The sequence below is a fragment of the Fusarium proliferatum genome (assembly GCF_900067095.1).
Source record: "Fusarium proliferatum ET1 genome assembly, contig: FPRO_scaffold001, whole genome shotgun sequence".
NCBI classification, from domain to species: Eukaryota; Fungi; Ascomycota; class Sordariomycetes; order Hypocreales; family Nectriaceae; genus Fusarium; species Fusarium proliferatum.
In genome coordinates, this window is record NW_022194790.1 from 3,277,561 (window position 1) to 3,291,074 (window position 13,514).

The 13,514-nt window shown below is 48.9% G+C and overlaps 6 protein-coding genes across 6 annotated transcripts; 2 read left to right on the top strand and 4 right to left on the bottom strand.

The window, feature by feature from the left end:
- Positions 1–2,148: 2,148 nt before the first annotated feature.
- FPRO_01011 (uncharacterized protein) lies at positions 2,149–2,964 on the bottom strand (the record flags this gene model as incomplete). Its single annotated transcript, XM_031220070.1, has 1 exon — positions 2,149–2,964. One exon carries the CDS (start codon positions 2,962–2,964, stop codon positions 2,149–2,151), a length of 816 nt encoding a protein of 271 aa, XP_031075461.1.
- A 521-nt stretch (positions 2,965–3,485) lies between these two features.
- FPRO_01010 (uncharacterized protein) lies at positions 3,486–4,247 on the top strand (the record flags this gene model as incomplete). The annotated part of the gene is made up of 1 exon (XM_031220081.1): positions 3,486–4,247. One exon carries the CDS (start codon positions 3,486–3,488, stop codon positions 4,245–4,247), a length of 762 nt encoding a protein of 253 aa, XP_031075462.1.
- A 578-nt stretch (positions 4,248–4,825) lies between these two features.
- FPRO_01009 (putative polysaccharide export protein (CAP59)) lies at positions 4,826–6,148 on the bottom strand (the record flags this gene model as incomplete). The annotated part of the gene is made up of 3 exons (XM_031220092.1): positions 4,826–5,235; positions 5,289–5,517; positions 5,567–6,148. 3 exons carry the CDS (start codon positions 6,146–6,148, stop codon positions 4,826–4,828), a joined length of 1,221 nt encoding a protein of 406 aa, XP_031075463.1.
- Positions 6,149–6,972: 824 nt separating this feature from the next.
- On the bottom strand, positions 6,973–9,393 carry FPRO_01008 (putative dolichyl-phosphate-mannose--protein O-mannosyltransferase; the record flags this gene model as incomplete). The annotated part of the gene is made up of 3 exons (XM_031220103.1): positions 6,973–7,391; positions 7,444–9,079; positions 9,136–9,393. The coding sequence occupies 3 exons, from the start codon at positions 9,391–9,393 to the stop codon at positions 6,973–6,975; spliced, it is 2,313 nt and encodes a 770-aa protein (XP_031075464.1).
- Positions 9,394–11,042: 1,649 nt separating this feature from the next.
- Positions 11,043–11,577, top strand: FPRO_01007 (putative BRT1 protein, down-regulated by mating factor B; the record flags this gene model as incomplete). Its single annotated transcript, XM_031220114.1, has 4 exons — positions 11,043–11,088; positions 11,140–11,153; positions 11,209–11,409; positions 11,461–11,577. 4 exons carry the CDS (start codon positions 11,043–11,045, stop codon positions 11,575–11,577), a joined length of 378 nt encoding a protein of 125 aa, XP_031075465.1.
- Positions 11,578–12,143: 566 nt separating this feature from the next.
- FPRO_01006 (putative Arp2/3 protein complex subunit sop2) lies at positions 12,144–13,345 on the bottom strand (the record flags this gene model as incomplete). The annotated part of the gene is made up of 3 exons (XM_031220126.1): positions 12,144–12,184; positions 12,235–13,062; positions 13,123–13,345. 3 exons carry the CDS (start codon positions 13,343–13,345, stop codon positions 12,144–12,146), a joined length of 1,092 nt encoding a protein of 363 aa, XP_031075466.1.
- Positions 13,346–13,514: the final 169 nt, after the last annotated feature.

The window sequence follows — 13,514 nt, forward strand, 5'->3', positions numbered from 1 at the left end:
TTGCAGTCGATGCATTGCATTTCCACCCTCCACCTCAGCCCTCCTTGACGGCTGTGCCTTGCAATCGATGGCGATGCGCAGCCCTCTGCATATTTTGTGTGCCATTGATTTGATAGGGACTTGGGAAATCTTGAATTGTTTTGATTGATCTTATCATGGATGTGTTGTAGCTCGTTAGGAGGGAGACTCACCGAGACATGCATTGTCGTTGCTGGACCTGTGAGTGAGAAATCCTGGTACTTGAAACAGGATATGATCGACTGGCAACCTTCATCGAAGGGAGACACGACGACTCACACGCGTTATCGAACATCACCGAGACCTCCTCATCTTGGCTGCATCTAGATCGAACACAAGACACACCAACCTCAAGTATTCTCCTTCAACTGGTTCCTGTTCCTGTTCCTGTCTCCCATGGACTCTCCACCGCCAACGCCTCCTTTCCCGTAGCATCGGCCCACAGCCAATGGACCGATGCTGCATTTACTCCACGCATAGGGCTGCTGCTCTCCGCAGGGGTTGGTCGAAACAAAGGTCATGTCACCCGTTGACTCAATGGCCGGCGATTTCCCTTTTTGGTTACGAGCGTGGACCCCCATCTTTTTCCAAGCTGCTGCATTGCATTTCATCGCACTGCTAACCTTTCAGAGCCTAGGGAAAGGAAAGAAAACTTAGGACCTTGACCCCAGGTGACAAAATGACTTAGGTTAAGGTAACCTAAGCTTAGAGGACTCGTTACTGTATTTATTTTAGCACCTTCTGCTCAAGTCTTGGGTTTTCTTGCTCCCCGAGGGGAGAGCTTCTGCCCTGAAGCATGCGTCCCAGATTGAGGCCGCATGTCCTAGATTTACCAGCCGGAGTCCGTAGCCGCCACCAGAATGAATCTCATCAATTGTCAATTGATCGAGACAAGTCGAGTCATCGCTGACGCCCGCTCTTTCAATCTGCGTCAGTAATCACGCGTTTGTAGATTCTCGCGCCTTGGCTTATCTTTTAAGGATAGCACGAATGCGCGAGGGTCCTTTTGCGACAGCATGAAGGCATCGTAATCATCCTACTAATCTTGTCACCAAATTCCTGCTTACAACCAACCAAGATACACGTACGCAATATGCATACGCCCTCTCAATAGAAACAACCACCAGATACGTAAATATACACGCAAGCCAGGTGTTTCATTTCGGCCCTAGTTGCAATTCGTTCATTTATTCCAAGAACTTTTTGTCTTGTACGATGTTATCAAGTCCTATACTAACAGCCATTTTTAAACACGTCCCTGCCATAAGCCAATCAGAGTCAATTTTATCGAGCAGCCTACCAAAGACCCTCTTGTGTTCAGGGACAAATCTGGATGCCTCGAGTGGTGAACCCCATTCTCAAGGCATCCGTATTTCTGGTTCGCAAGGGATACGTATGCATTTGCGCCGTTCCTGGGAACCAGCCAGTAGTGGAATTCGTTTTGGACATGAACACGATACCGTATCACCCTTGTATGATTATTGATGATACTGCTAGTTTCGGGGGTCTAATGGCGCAAACTAGAATAACTTCTTGACAAGCTTAACGGGGCAGCTCGTGATCAAGGCACCCGCGAATTGGGACTTTTGATTCGACATTGACATGCTCAGGCAGAGTCGATGATCTATGCTGTGATTACAAGATCCTAGCGGTGATCAGTATCAACACAATCTAGATCTTCCTTGCCCGGTATAGGTCTCCTTGCGTTGTCTACCTGTCGCCCCAGACTCCAAGACCCATTTAGATATGTTTCTATTTTCGATATAACCAGCTACCGTATAGCCGTATGTCTTAGAAGCGTATGATCAAATGATAGAAATTCTGCAGGGAACTATGAGAAGTCTCCCGTATCCCTAAAGTCTCAGGTCTACAATCTTTATTGAGATATGAGCGGGATAACCAGTCCAGTATCAACTTGTCATGAATCATTTCTTATAGCATAATCACAACAACACTACGTTAAATACAATAAAAATTGACGAACGAAACAGGCTATTGGATTCTCATAACTAAAAACATAATGCAATCTCATAACTCGGATGATTCTGAACCTCTGTCTATTCCTTTTTCCCTCTGCCAACGCCAACGCCAAATCGAGCCAGATGACCATCTCAAGATAATAACACAATCTTATACCCAACCAGCATACTCGTCATGGGACGGAATCTCCACATAAGGAGCATTCCTCTCATCCTCAGTCAGAGGAGAAACGGTGTGAGACCGATCAACATGATCCCGCACACTGCCGACTCTTCTCGGACTATTGCGTACGGTCCTAGATCTGCTAGTATCAGGCGTCTTATATTGTCCCTGGGGTGGGAGAGGAACGCCCTTGTCCACGATTACTTTGTTTCCTACTTGTTGACCGCGAACGGCATGTTCGCGCTTGGAGGAGCTCGCGTGAGGATCACTATACTGTCTTCGGGGCTGCAGATCTGTTAGCTCTATTCCTCTAGATGAAGAACCTACCTGTCTTGCACCTTGGATTGGTGCCGGAGAGTGGCACGGGATGTATACACCTGGCGGACTGGTGTATACCCGATCAGAGGGCCTCGATTGGGAAGCCATGTGCATACGAGGCTCTTGTCTATATGCCCCGGGCTGGTGGGCTCTTTCGGGCACCCTCAACTCCTGATGACCCCCGGTTGGCTGTGTTGTCTGCAACTGTCCTCTCCCATGGGAGGCTCCAGCACCATGGGTTTGCTGAGCAGTAAACCCCCCATAATCCCTCCTTTCCCTCTTCTTTTTCGATGCCTCACAGTTAGGGCACGAACCTAATCGGACCTGCCGATTCTCAGTACTGCTGTGCATGTTCTTATAGGGGAACACCCCATGAAAGGACAAGCATGGGCAGAACATCTCCCAACGATCTTGCCAGCAAGTATAAGTGCGGACATACCTATGGTGCCCACACTCCTGGTAATCGTGGTAGACATCGAGACACATTGTGCTAGTGTGTGAGGATAGGAAGTTCTTTGGTGTGTGATATTGGCGTAGAAATGGTGTTGTTGGTGGTTAAAGACGCAGGCTTGATGATGTCTGCGTTTGGATGGGGAGGCTGTTGAGATTGTGGTAGAATAATTAAGCAGATCGCCGCGATTGCTTTATATACTTGATCGCAATTGTTCGAAACATGAGGCTGTTTCTCTGTCCTAATGGTGAACAACTGTCGAATGCGAGAGTCAGCTGAACAAGAGACGTTGGCCATGTTCTTTGTTCAACGCCGTTACAGATGTTTAGACGATCATGTAATTGCGATAGAAACATTGATATAATGTTTAGTGTTCAAATAAATGAACAAGTCTGAAGTCAAGGTACATCTAAACTCCTACCTCTATTTTATTGAATGAATTGAACACTTTCTCCTTTCCGGTAAAATATTTGGGTATAATAAGAACGCCGTCAAGATTCATTCTCTTTGCCAAAGACCTTTCTCTTCTATACCCTGGCCAAACCACTCCAACAAAATGCCTTCCCATGAACAGACTCGGGATTCCTCCGTCGCTGGTCGACAGCAAGATCAATGCCCACAAGCACGAGGAGGGTGGAAAAATTTCATATCGTATCTCATTTGGCCACATTGGTGTATAACAAGACTTATTCGTTGGCTTATTGGAGCATCATCACCTGATCACCCTATCCCCGAGAGCAGATCAACCTGGGAAACATGGGCTTTCTCGAAGGGAAACCTTCCAAGTGAAGCTCCGATGGCGCGGACAACACTTCGTACAAACCGCTACCACTTGGCTAGATTGCGTGCTCAGGATATGGCCCGGCAGTCTCATGGCCAGCCTCATATCCCTCCCACAACAAGGAGCTTCGACTTCCCAAGTTTGGGATATGTTGAGAACGGGTATTTCATCCCTCCCACAAGCCATTTTGACAACAACAGTCCTGCCCTCTCTAGTAGTCATATGCTAAGTGCCGCGGTTTACCTAAGTCAAGATGGGGCTACACCCCTTACTGCAGAAACAGTTCGTTGGCCTTTCCTATCCTCATCTTCTGAGTACGGTGAGGAATCAGACGACGAATCAGGCATAGAGATGGAAGATGTGACCCCCATAGCTAAGCTGTCCGGATTCATTTTGCCATCTTCTTCTGAGCCCAACGATAATACAGATGAAGAATTTAATGGGAGAATAGGAACTGTGGCCTCAACGGCCAGGGATTTCAAAAACCCTCGCACAGCCCTTCCGATTGCAGCTGACGGTTTTGGTGAAACTTTGTAGCCTCACGCGTCACTTGTTGATGGCATTCCTAGAGAGAACTTCTCTTCAGACCCTGAGAGTTCTTTGAACGCTTCATCTCCCGCAGTTGACGTGGCATCTACAGTCGAGACCATCGAAGACCGGTGTGGAGGGTGAAGATGAACAAGACGAAGACCAGAAGGAAGAGACAAGGTCGACCGCTGTGCGATCGGTACTATTGTCTCCAGTTGGTCAACCAACCTTGATCCACCTACCTGCCCGACCGCAAGTTAGCCCAGGACAACAAGTTCTAGGTTCTCCCCAGTCCGATTCGAAAAGTGATTTAAGACGTGCCTCGTCGATTTGATCGCAGCAAATGGGACTATGGGAAGGAAATGACTGGAGAGAGGGGAGGGTTGATCCCGGATGCATTTGTTAGGAGAAAAGTCGCTGGCTATTTGATCCGACATCCAGATAGAAGAAATTTTGAATAGTATCATTGGGCGCTTCTTTAAGATGGAAGAGTGTCCTAGAACTCTCCGCACTAAGAATAGACAATTTTTCAGATTGACAATATGGGTATCTTACCACCAATTCTTTTCCTTCTCGCTACCAAACATCTAAACATGTGCCCAACCTCTTTCAACAAGAACCTGCATCTCGTTAATCAAGCAAAACTCGCCCGGTTCTCTCCCCCCTAATTTCTCCCACTCCGCAACACGTCCGCTGACCACCCATGCGTCAAAAGGTGATGATACCCACCGCATTATGCGGTTGATCCAGAGACCGGAGAAGATCTGCCATGTTGACACCCATGCGCCTTGTTCGGGATGCACAGCTTGGTATGCATGTAGGTTATAGCCTACGCGGACATGAGGATTGAGGTATACACCTCTAGTTTTGGAGAGTGGATTGTCGGCGTGGATAAGGCAGCATTCACAGCCTTCGAGGTGGTGTTCAGCCAGAGAGTCCGGAATACCACGGAAGCGTAGCTTCGACGATGAAGTAAAAGGCTCTACGGGCATGGCGACTGATGAGGCAGTCAGTGAGGAAGCACCCGTCTTTAAGCGTTAGAAAACAAACCAATTCCATTCCAGCAGCTCGCAACAGGCACAGCATCCAAATGATTAACAAGAGCATTCCTCGAAACGCTGCCCTTGAAATACGGCCAGGTAGACATCGCATGCGCCTGTCCGTTTGTATCCCTCAGCGCAAATGTATCATAGTACTGCGGCGGTTTCGAGAAATCAAGCGAGCAAGCTGCAGCGTAGTCGCCGCCATTCGTGCCAAGGAGCTTGAGCACATCGTCTGTCTGCAAACTTTGTGAGATGCTGGCCACCCTGACATAGCAGTTGACGTACCGTGAAGACGACGTCGTTGAGGAAGAGAACCTTATCGAAATGCTCTCCTTTCTTGGATAGGTCTATCAAGTCCTGTAGCGTCTTGTTTCTCAGCTTTGCAAGATACGGTATCCTTCTTAACTCGCGTTTCCCCCTAGGTGTGTCGATCCAGCCTTCTCCCTTATTCGGATTCTCAATCTCATCTTTATGCGTGACATCCGACATCTCCACCCGATGGGGAACTCCCAGTTTCTCGAGCTCCTGATCCATGTGATGCAGCTCCCTTTTAGTCTTGTCCCAGCTCCCGCTCTCAAATACACTGACAAAGACATTCTCTCGCCCGAAAAGCTTTGCAAGCTCTATCACCGCAGGACCCCAGTGATCTCTAATTACGCGCTCGTTATTGAAGTGCATGCTTGCGATATAGATGCGCCCTGGAGGCTGCGAGAGCTTCGGGGCTGGAGTGCGATCGGCATCGAGTAGGTTTCTATGAATTCGAAGGACATCGAGAACGTTGATTATGACGACGAGAATGAAGACTATCTTGGGGAAGCGTGAGCGTAGGAGGCGACGCAGGTAGAGGCGGTTCGTATGCGAGACCATGATTCCTTATTCGTGGTTATGAGGACAGCAAAGCATCATAGGTAGGGAGTGCAATTACTCCGTAGTAGTAAGATTGGTGCAACCTCTGCGCAATTTAGCGGACAAGAGCATGGAATATCATCCGAGAAGAAAAATCATCGTTGGTTATGATGTTAACTGCACAATTGACATTGGATCCATCCCTTGCTTGGCTCATGTCGACTAATGAGTAAGGTACACCTATAGCCACACCCGATAAGTCTGGTCGTCTAACTTAAATGGCTGTTACCTTGAGCTACCTTAGCTTAGTGACCGCCTACTACAATGGGGAAAGTTGGCTCACCCCCAAAGCTCAGCATGTAGCAGAATTCTGTTTCAGCGACATGTTCTGTATCGAAGCACTTTGGACATCCAATAATCCCCGTCATTCATCATGGGAGCCTGTCAATTTGGGGTGAGGTCTCAGCACGTCACAGGAGTCCCCTGCCAAAGCCCACTGAGCTAACAAAACTTTAGTTCTTGAGAAATGCAACTCATGGTCGAACATGGCGTCCAAGTATTCAAACAAATATCAGATTAGTTTCTTTATGCTCTCAATAGGTTACACATCTTCCTTCGCGTATTTTATCATATAGAGATAACATGAGATTGGTTTTGTCTGGCACCCATGGTCCAACCTCCGCTGACCCGGTATATCCCATAACTAATCTTGTCATGATCAGTGTCATGACGCCTTCATTAACTCGACCCGAGCCTCATGGAAAAATGTCAGTGGTATGTCCACTTGAAATTCGTCGGCCTAAGAATCTTAAAACTCAAGATTGGTCAAATCACTCTATCACCGTCTATTTGGCAAAGTGAAGGTCATATCCTAGCCACTTCCTTCGGAGAATGGCATCGACGGAGAGACCAGGGTAGCCATAGGTGAGAGGCAGGAAGAAGTACCAGCCAGCAACGATCAGAGACAGAATAGCACCACAGGCAATCCAAGCACCGAGCATGCTCTGACCGGCGAAGCGCTCACGAGCAGTGACATGGTGCCTGGGGCTAACAGGTCCCTTCTTGTCCTTGATAGTGACCTCCTCAGGAGCTTCAGAGTTGAAGATGAACTCAAGCAGAGCGCCAGCAACAAGACAAGAAGCAAGATGAGCTGGAAGGTAGTGATGCAAGAAAAGTTGACGTCCCATAAGGAAGAAAGGGAAGTAATGAGTAGCCCAAGCAAGAAAGAAGAAACCGGTAGAGTTATACAGGCGCGATCGAGTTCCTAAAATTGCGTTATTAAATCAATTCTCAAGATGTATTTCGACATTACTTACGGCGGTCGAGAGCATCAACACCACGGCGCAGAGATACCTGATCAGCGAGAAGAATACCGGCATAAACAGCGAGAAGACTGCTAGCGAGCCACCAGCCAATCGGGTTGCCCAAGAAGTAGATCTGTTGGCGTGTCTCGCTCTGAGTCCAGAAGCTCACACCACGGAGCAGGAAAGGCCACTGGTAAGGGTGACTAGCATAAGGGTGGCTGCTGGTAAGCTTGCTGTTGTGGTAGAACATGGCGCGCTGGAGCTCGAACCACTTCTGGAGGAAGGGCAGAGACTTGACCTTGCGCTCAGGCTTCTGGCGACGAGGGTGATCAGCAGTTAGAGAGGGAATGTCCTCGGCGATCCAGACGTTGGAGCTGGGCGCAATCTGCTTGTTACCGTTGATCTCCTGCTGCTTGTAACCCCACTCAGGGAGAGGCTTGGTGTGAGTCCACATGGCAACCTTGCTTGGGTTGTGAATGAGCTTGAAGTGGCCTGCAACAGTCTTGAAGTTCTGGTTCTTCTTGCCGTGCTCAATTCGGACTTCAAAAAGCGTGTCCTTCTCACGCTTGCCGAAAGCCTCCTCGGGAGTAACAGCAGTGAATTCCTGGTTGGTGGGGTAGTAAGGAGAAGCGACATCGTGGGAGAGTAGAATCTTGTCGGTTCCAACGTGGCGAAGGCGAACCAGTTCGTGATTCTTGACAATGCGGCCCATCTGCTTATCGTTATTGGCGGGCAGGATCTCCCAGTAGTTGTTGGTGTCGTTGTAAGGGTAACCAGTGATCTGCTGGCCCTGGGACGAAACACGGCCATCGTCGTATCGGAGAGGGTAACGGTCCTCATGACTGTGAAGGTACGTCTTGGTCTCCTTGTGTCGAATTGTGATCTGGTCATAGTACTGAATGTCGATCGAATTGGCCAGCATGACGTTGTCGCTCAGGGTCTCCTGGAATTCAGGAGTCATGAAGTCATCACCAGGACCGGATCGGTAGAGAACGGCGAAGTGAACCTGGAACCAGAAGAGGTAGAACAAGAAAGGCATGATGATCAGACCAAAAGCCCGAGCGGCAAAGTGCTTGGTAAATTCCTGCAGGCTGATGGCACCACCAGGTCGGTTAATGTTGAGGAGGTCCCAGAGGTCAATGACAACGGCAGAGCCAATGGTAACGAAGGCAAATACACCAACATACTTGACCGAGATATCGCAAGACAGGGCGAATCCGGTAAGGATGAGCCACTTCCACCACTTTCGGGAGAAAGGCTCATGTCGGAGCTTGTACCATTTGATGTAGAAGAGGAGACTGCAGGCCATGGCGAGGACCAAAGTCGCATCTAGGAGGATGAGACGGGTCTGGCCGATGTGGGCATTGTCGAGGAGGACAAGACCAGCGGCGAGGATGCAAGCGGGGAGACTGTAGCCAGATTCCCACATGATGAGATATGTGACCGAGACAGTCAAAGCACCTAGAGTAGCGGGGAGAGCTCGGTACGCGACATAAGGAACTTTATTCGCAATGTAGGAGTCGCCAATGTTCTCGAAGTGGAAGTTACCATCGTAGCCAACGAGCCAGCCGACAAAGGCGAACAGAAGCTTGCCGAAGGGAGGGTGAACGTCGAAGAAGTAGGTTCGCTCGAGGTAGTATGAGGCAAACTATCAAGAAACGGTTAGCTTTAGCGTCGAATGCTATTGAATCCAGTCGTGCTTACCTTTCCAAAATGCACCTCGTCAAAGACAACCTCGTTCGGATGGCTGATGCCCCAGAACCGAGTAACGAAGGACAAGATAGTGATGAGGAAGAGGCCAATCTTGTACTCGGTCTCGCTCTGGGCAGCGGCTCGCTGAGCACCAGCCTTGGCAAGCTTGTCAAGCTCGATATTAGGATCGAAAGAGTCTTCTTCGGAGGGCTTCTTTGATGGTGCGCCCCTCTGTCGCAGGCTGCCCTGCGGCGTGGAGCTTCGAGCCATGATTGAAGATGGCCGTAAGCTACAGATGCGACAATCAGTCAAAGACCTTATAGACGTATATATAAGAAACGAAAATGGCATGAAATATGCAGAGAAACAACCACGTCTCACAAACAATTCAGAGGAACCGCAGGTCTCAGGCTTACCTCAGGGGTTAGATAGTAGTGCCCTGGTTGCACCAAGCAATTCGTAGAACAGAAGAAGAAATAGGTGAACAAAGGAGCGATAGAAGAGCAAGTAGAGGTAGCTACTAGAAGCAATTACCACCTCAGTCGAGAAGATTCACAAAAATAAAAAGAAAGGAAAGAAAAAGGGGCGATTGATTAAAAAGAGAAACCTCCCTGTGGTCGAAGTTATGGGATCAAGTTGATGCTTCTGGCGTCGAGGACAACCTGGCCAGCTTGCCTTTTTTTACCCCTGTTACTGGAGGAGTCTGGGCTAGATGGGATGGACGCAGGGGTAAGACCCCACTTGTGTTAGCTCTCAGCCACTTGACAGCTGAAGCTGCTAACAGTTGGATGTTTCTCAAGAGAACTGAATAAGGAGCTACGGGAACCAATTGGGTCCCGTCGTGTTTTAGCTGCAGTGGGAGGGACTCTTGACTTCCACCAAGCTTTGCTGATGATGCTGGTTTTGAAGATGCTCAGCAACAGGGCTGAAAGCACACCGTAGTCGATTGGATTGTGATTACTGTTTGACCGCCAAACCCGATCTTTAATTGAACACAAATGATTCGGACGTCGTGGATATTTCATAAGTGGAGTACTAACTTTCTCGTAGACTGTTTGATTGCTGTCGTCGTTGGTCACACTGAAACTTGAGTTGGTGGCAAAGGACAAAGAGACATATGAAGCTGCATTTGCAACAAACACCCAACTATCCTTCTTCTGGTGTTGAATAGAGCATCAATAGAGACACCTTTTTATTCAAACTTGAACTATAACTCTGTTTGCCAAAACATTTCTATTGAGCTCCTGAACAAACACTGCGCTATATGCAACACGTCTAACATTTAGACGCCATGGCTTCATGTCAATAACCAAACAACAAAGATAAGACAGCACCATCTTATTCTCTGAACTTACCTCTTGAATGACATACTGGCGTAGCTATAATAATAGAGCTCCCCAGATAAAACTCATGTTCAGAGCTCTTCCAAACGCTCCTCGGTCGCCGTCTCCGGAGGGCGCAATGCGGGGCGGCCCGGAGAGGTTGCCAGACTTACCACAAGTTAGCCGATCAACGGAGCTCAGCAGCAGTCAATTAACTGATTTCATGTACCTGGAGCAATTGACCAGATACAACCAAGTCCAATCCATTCTCTCAAGGTGCTTTCCATTGGCTAGTTTCGGTTTACCCCTCCGAGCACTCACCGAACCTCCGGAGCTCTCATAAAACACAGCAACCAAAGCTTACTTGAACCCCTTGGGAACTAACTCAACAAAACCTCAGCTCTGAGACTCCAATTCGATCATTCTCCTTACTCTAGGTACGTCGGTAGTTACAATTGTCAAGCTTTTTCTGCCATGTCATTTTCTCCCATTGCGCGCAGAGCTTCACGCTCCCTCGCCTCTTCCATCCGAACAATTCCCCACCAGTATGTCGTAGCGCCAGCCAAGTTCACACTTTCAACCAGACACCAATCGACAATGTCTTCCGACCAGCAGATCATTTTCACCAAGGACGCCCCTGCGGGTAAGTTGTATGCATTCAATCTCTGGTAAACCTTTACTGACAGTATCGAAGCTCTTGGCCCTTACGTATGTTCAGCTACCCCTCACTGACAAGACCAACACTCATGATATGCCAAACCAGTCTCAAGCCATCAAGACCCCCAACATGATCTATTGCTCTGGCCAGATTCCTCTTACCCCCGAGGGTGAGATGGTCCAAGGTATCACCGAGCAGACCCGCCAGGCTTGCAAGAATGTCCAGGCTGTTGTTGAGGCGGCGGGCTCGTCTATTTCCAAGGTGGTCAAGACTACAGTCTTCATCTCTGACATGTCTTACTTTGCTGTCGGTGCCTCAGCAAGGCCAATTTTCCATTCGGTTACTGACAGCTTCTAGGAAATCAACACCGAATACGAGAAGTGGTTTTCGCACAAGCCTGCCCGTAGCTGTGTGGCTGTCAAGACTCTCCCGAAGAACGTCGATGTGGAGATTGAGGTCATTGCTCTTCCATAGAGACAAAATCTAAACAAAGCCAAGGCCCGCGACAAAATAGAACTTGATAAAAGCAATTCTGCACTACTTCGGAATCAATGAGAATCATGAGTCTTCAGGGATAAAGTAGTCCTATTGCCACAAAACCATCAAACCGGTCTCCGTGGGAGGATGGTGCTACCAAATTCTGACGGATATTGTGAAGAAAGTTTATTGCTAGCAACTTGAGTTACATCAGAGATGGGTGCTATGAAGAATGAGCAGGTAGTTTGGTATTGCTAGGAACGAAAGTTCTGAAGCAAACAGACAGTGCGTCTTGTGAGGCCTTGTAAATGCCTGAGTTATTGGATAAGTGCCTACCTACCTAGTGAGTTAATATCTACTTTATAATGGTAAGGATCGAGAAGTACATCAAGACCTTACAAAGAGACTTCCTCCTAAGTACACACGGTGCATAAAGTACGAAACGCCCGATATAAGTCAAAACCAGTGGTGTCTGTGGGAGATATGGGGTCTGGTAGACCAAAGGCAAGTTACCATAGAACCCGCCCGCTTTCTAGCAGCAGTGTATTGTTTATTCAGGCTATCTAAGTGCTCCATACCACAACTCTACCATCGACGCCGCTTGCTACAATCTGTGTCAGTTTCCGCAACTTATAGGTACGACTCTTCACTTACTGCTGAACTTGGTAACGCGATCACCGGAGGTTTCGAAAGGCCTGACGGTGCTGATGGTATTTTGATGGACAGTCTTAAGCTGGGTGTCATCCTTGGTCTTGCCCTTGAGATCCATTTGTCTGAACATGTTCAAAGCAGATTCCTCGCGGTGCTCGCCTAGACCAGGACGACCCTTCTGCTCAATAGCACCAGCTAGCTGCCAGCCTGCCTCACCACCTTGGAAGCGGAAAGCCTCACAGTCGTAGCCAGCAGCAATGATCTCATCTTCGCTGGTCCAGATGAGACTCTTGAAAGGAAGCTGCTGAGTGGAGACGGTGACAACTGCACGGGGAGGCTGCTCAGGGCCCGACGGGTAGACGACTGTGATGCTACTATCATGCGCCGCGAACGCAAGACTGTCTCCGCTTGGAGAGAAAGAGACAGAGTGCACCCATCCAGCCGAGTTGTTTAAGTACTCCCCACAAACGGTATTGAAAGGGAGTCGCTCGCCCCAGACTCCAGGAGGAGGTCGGGAGTCCATACCCTTGATGAAGGCGGAGAAGACTCTGGCGTGAGCATCAGTAGATCCGGCAGCCAAGAGAACCGAGTTGGGATGCCAGGCAACGCTGGTAATGGTGCTGCGGATGGGCTTCTTCAGGTGCTTAGACACCCACCAGTCGTTCTCCTCTTCGAAGTAGCAGACGGCAATGACGCGATCGCCGGAACCCACGGCGAACTTGTTCTCGGATGGAGACCATCGGACAAAGGTAGCAGCCCGGCTGATTCGAAGAAGGACCAAAGTAGGCTTATAACCGGTTGGGGATGGCTCCCAGACCAGAGCGTTACGATCTGTTATCATGTAAGGTACTGAACAAGACACTACATAGGGGTAACTCCACGCAGACTAACCTTGAGAGCAAGTAACGATACGTCCGCTATTTGGGGCAATATCGACACTAGTGACCGTCTTGTCGTGACCCTTGAGCTCATCTTTTAACTTGAAGGCATTGCCAACCTTGCCATAGAGCTCAATACTAGTGTCTCGAGCGACAGCGAGGACGGAGTGATCGGCCGAGAAGGAGTGGTCGGCGATGGGGTGGTGGAAGAGGTGGTGGACTTCGGTGGCGGCCATACTGATGTTATTCGCGATAGGAGTAGCTCTCTACTATCGCTTTAGAGCTGATTGAGAGTATAATAGGAGTAAAAAAGGCCGTGTTGAGTTGGGTGCTGACGATGGATGTCCAGATAGGCGGCTCCAAGCTGGCGGTGGGGGTGGGGGGTTACGTAGTGCTGAAGCTTGG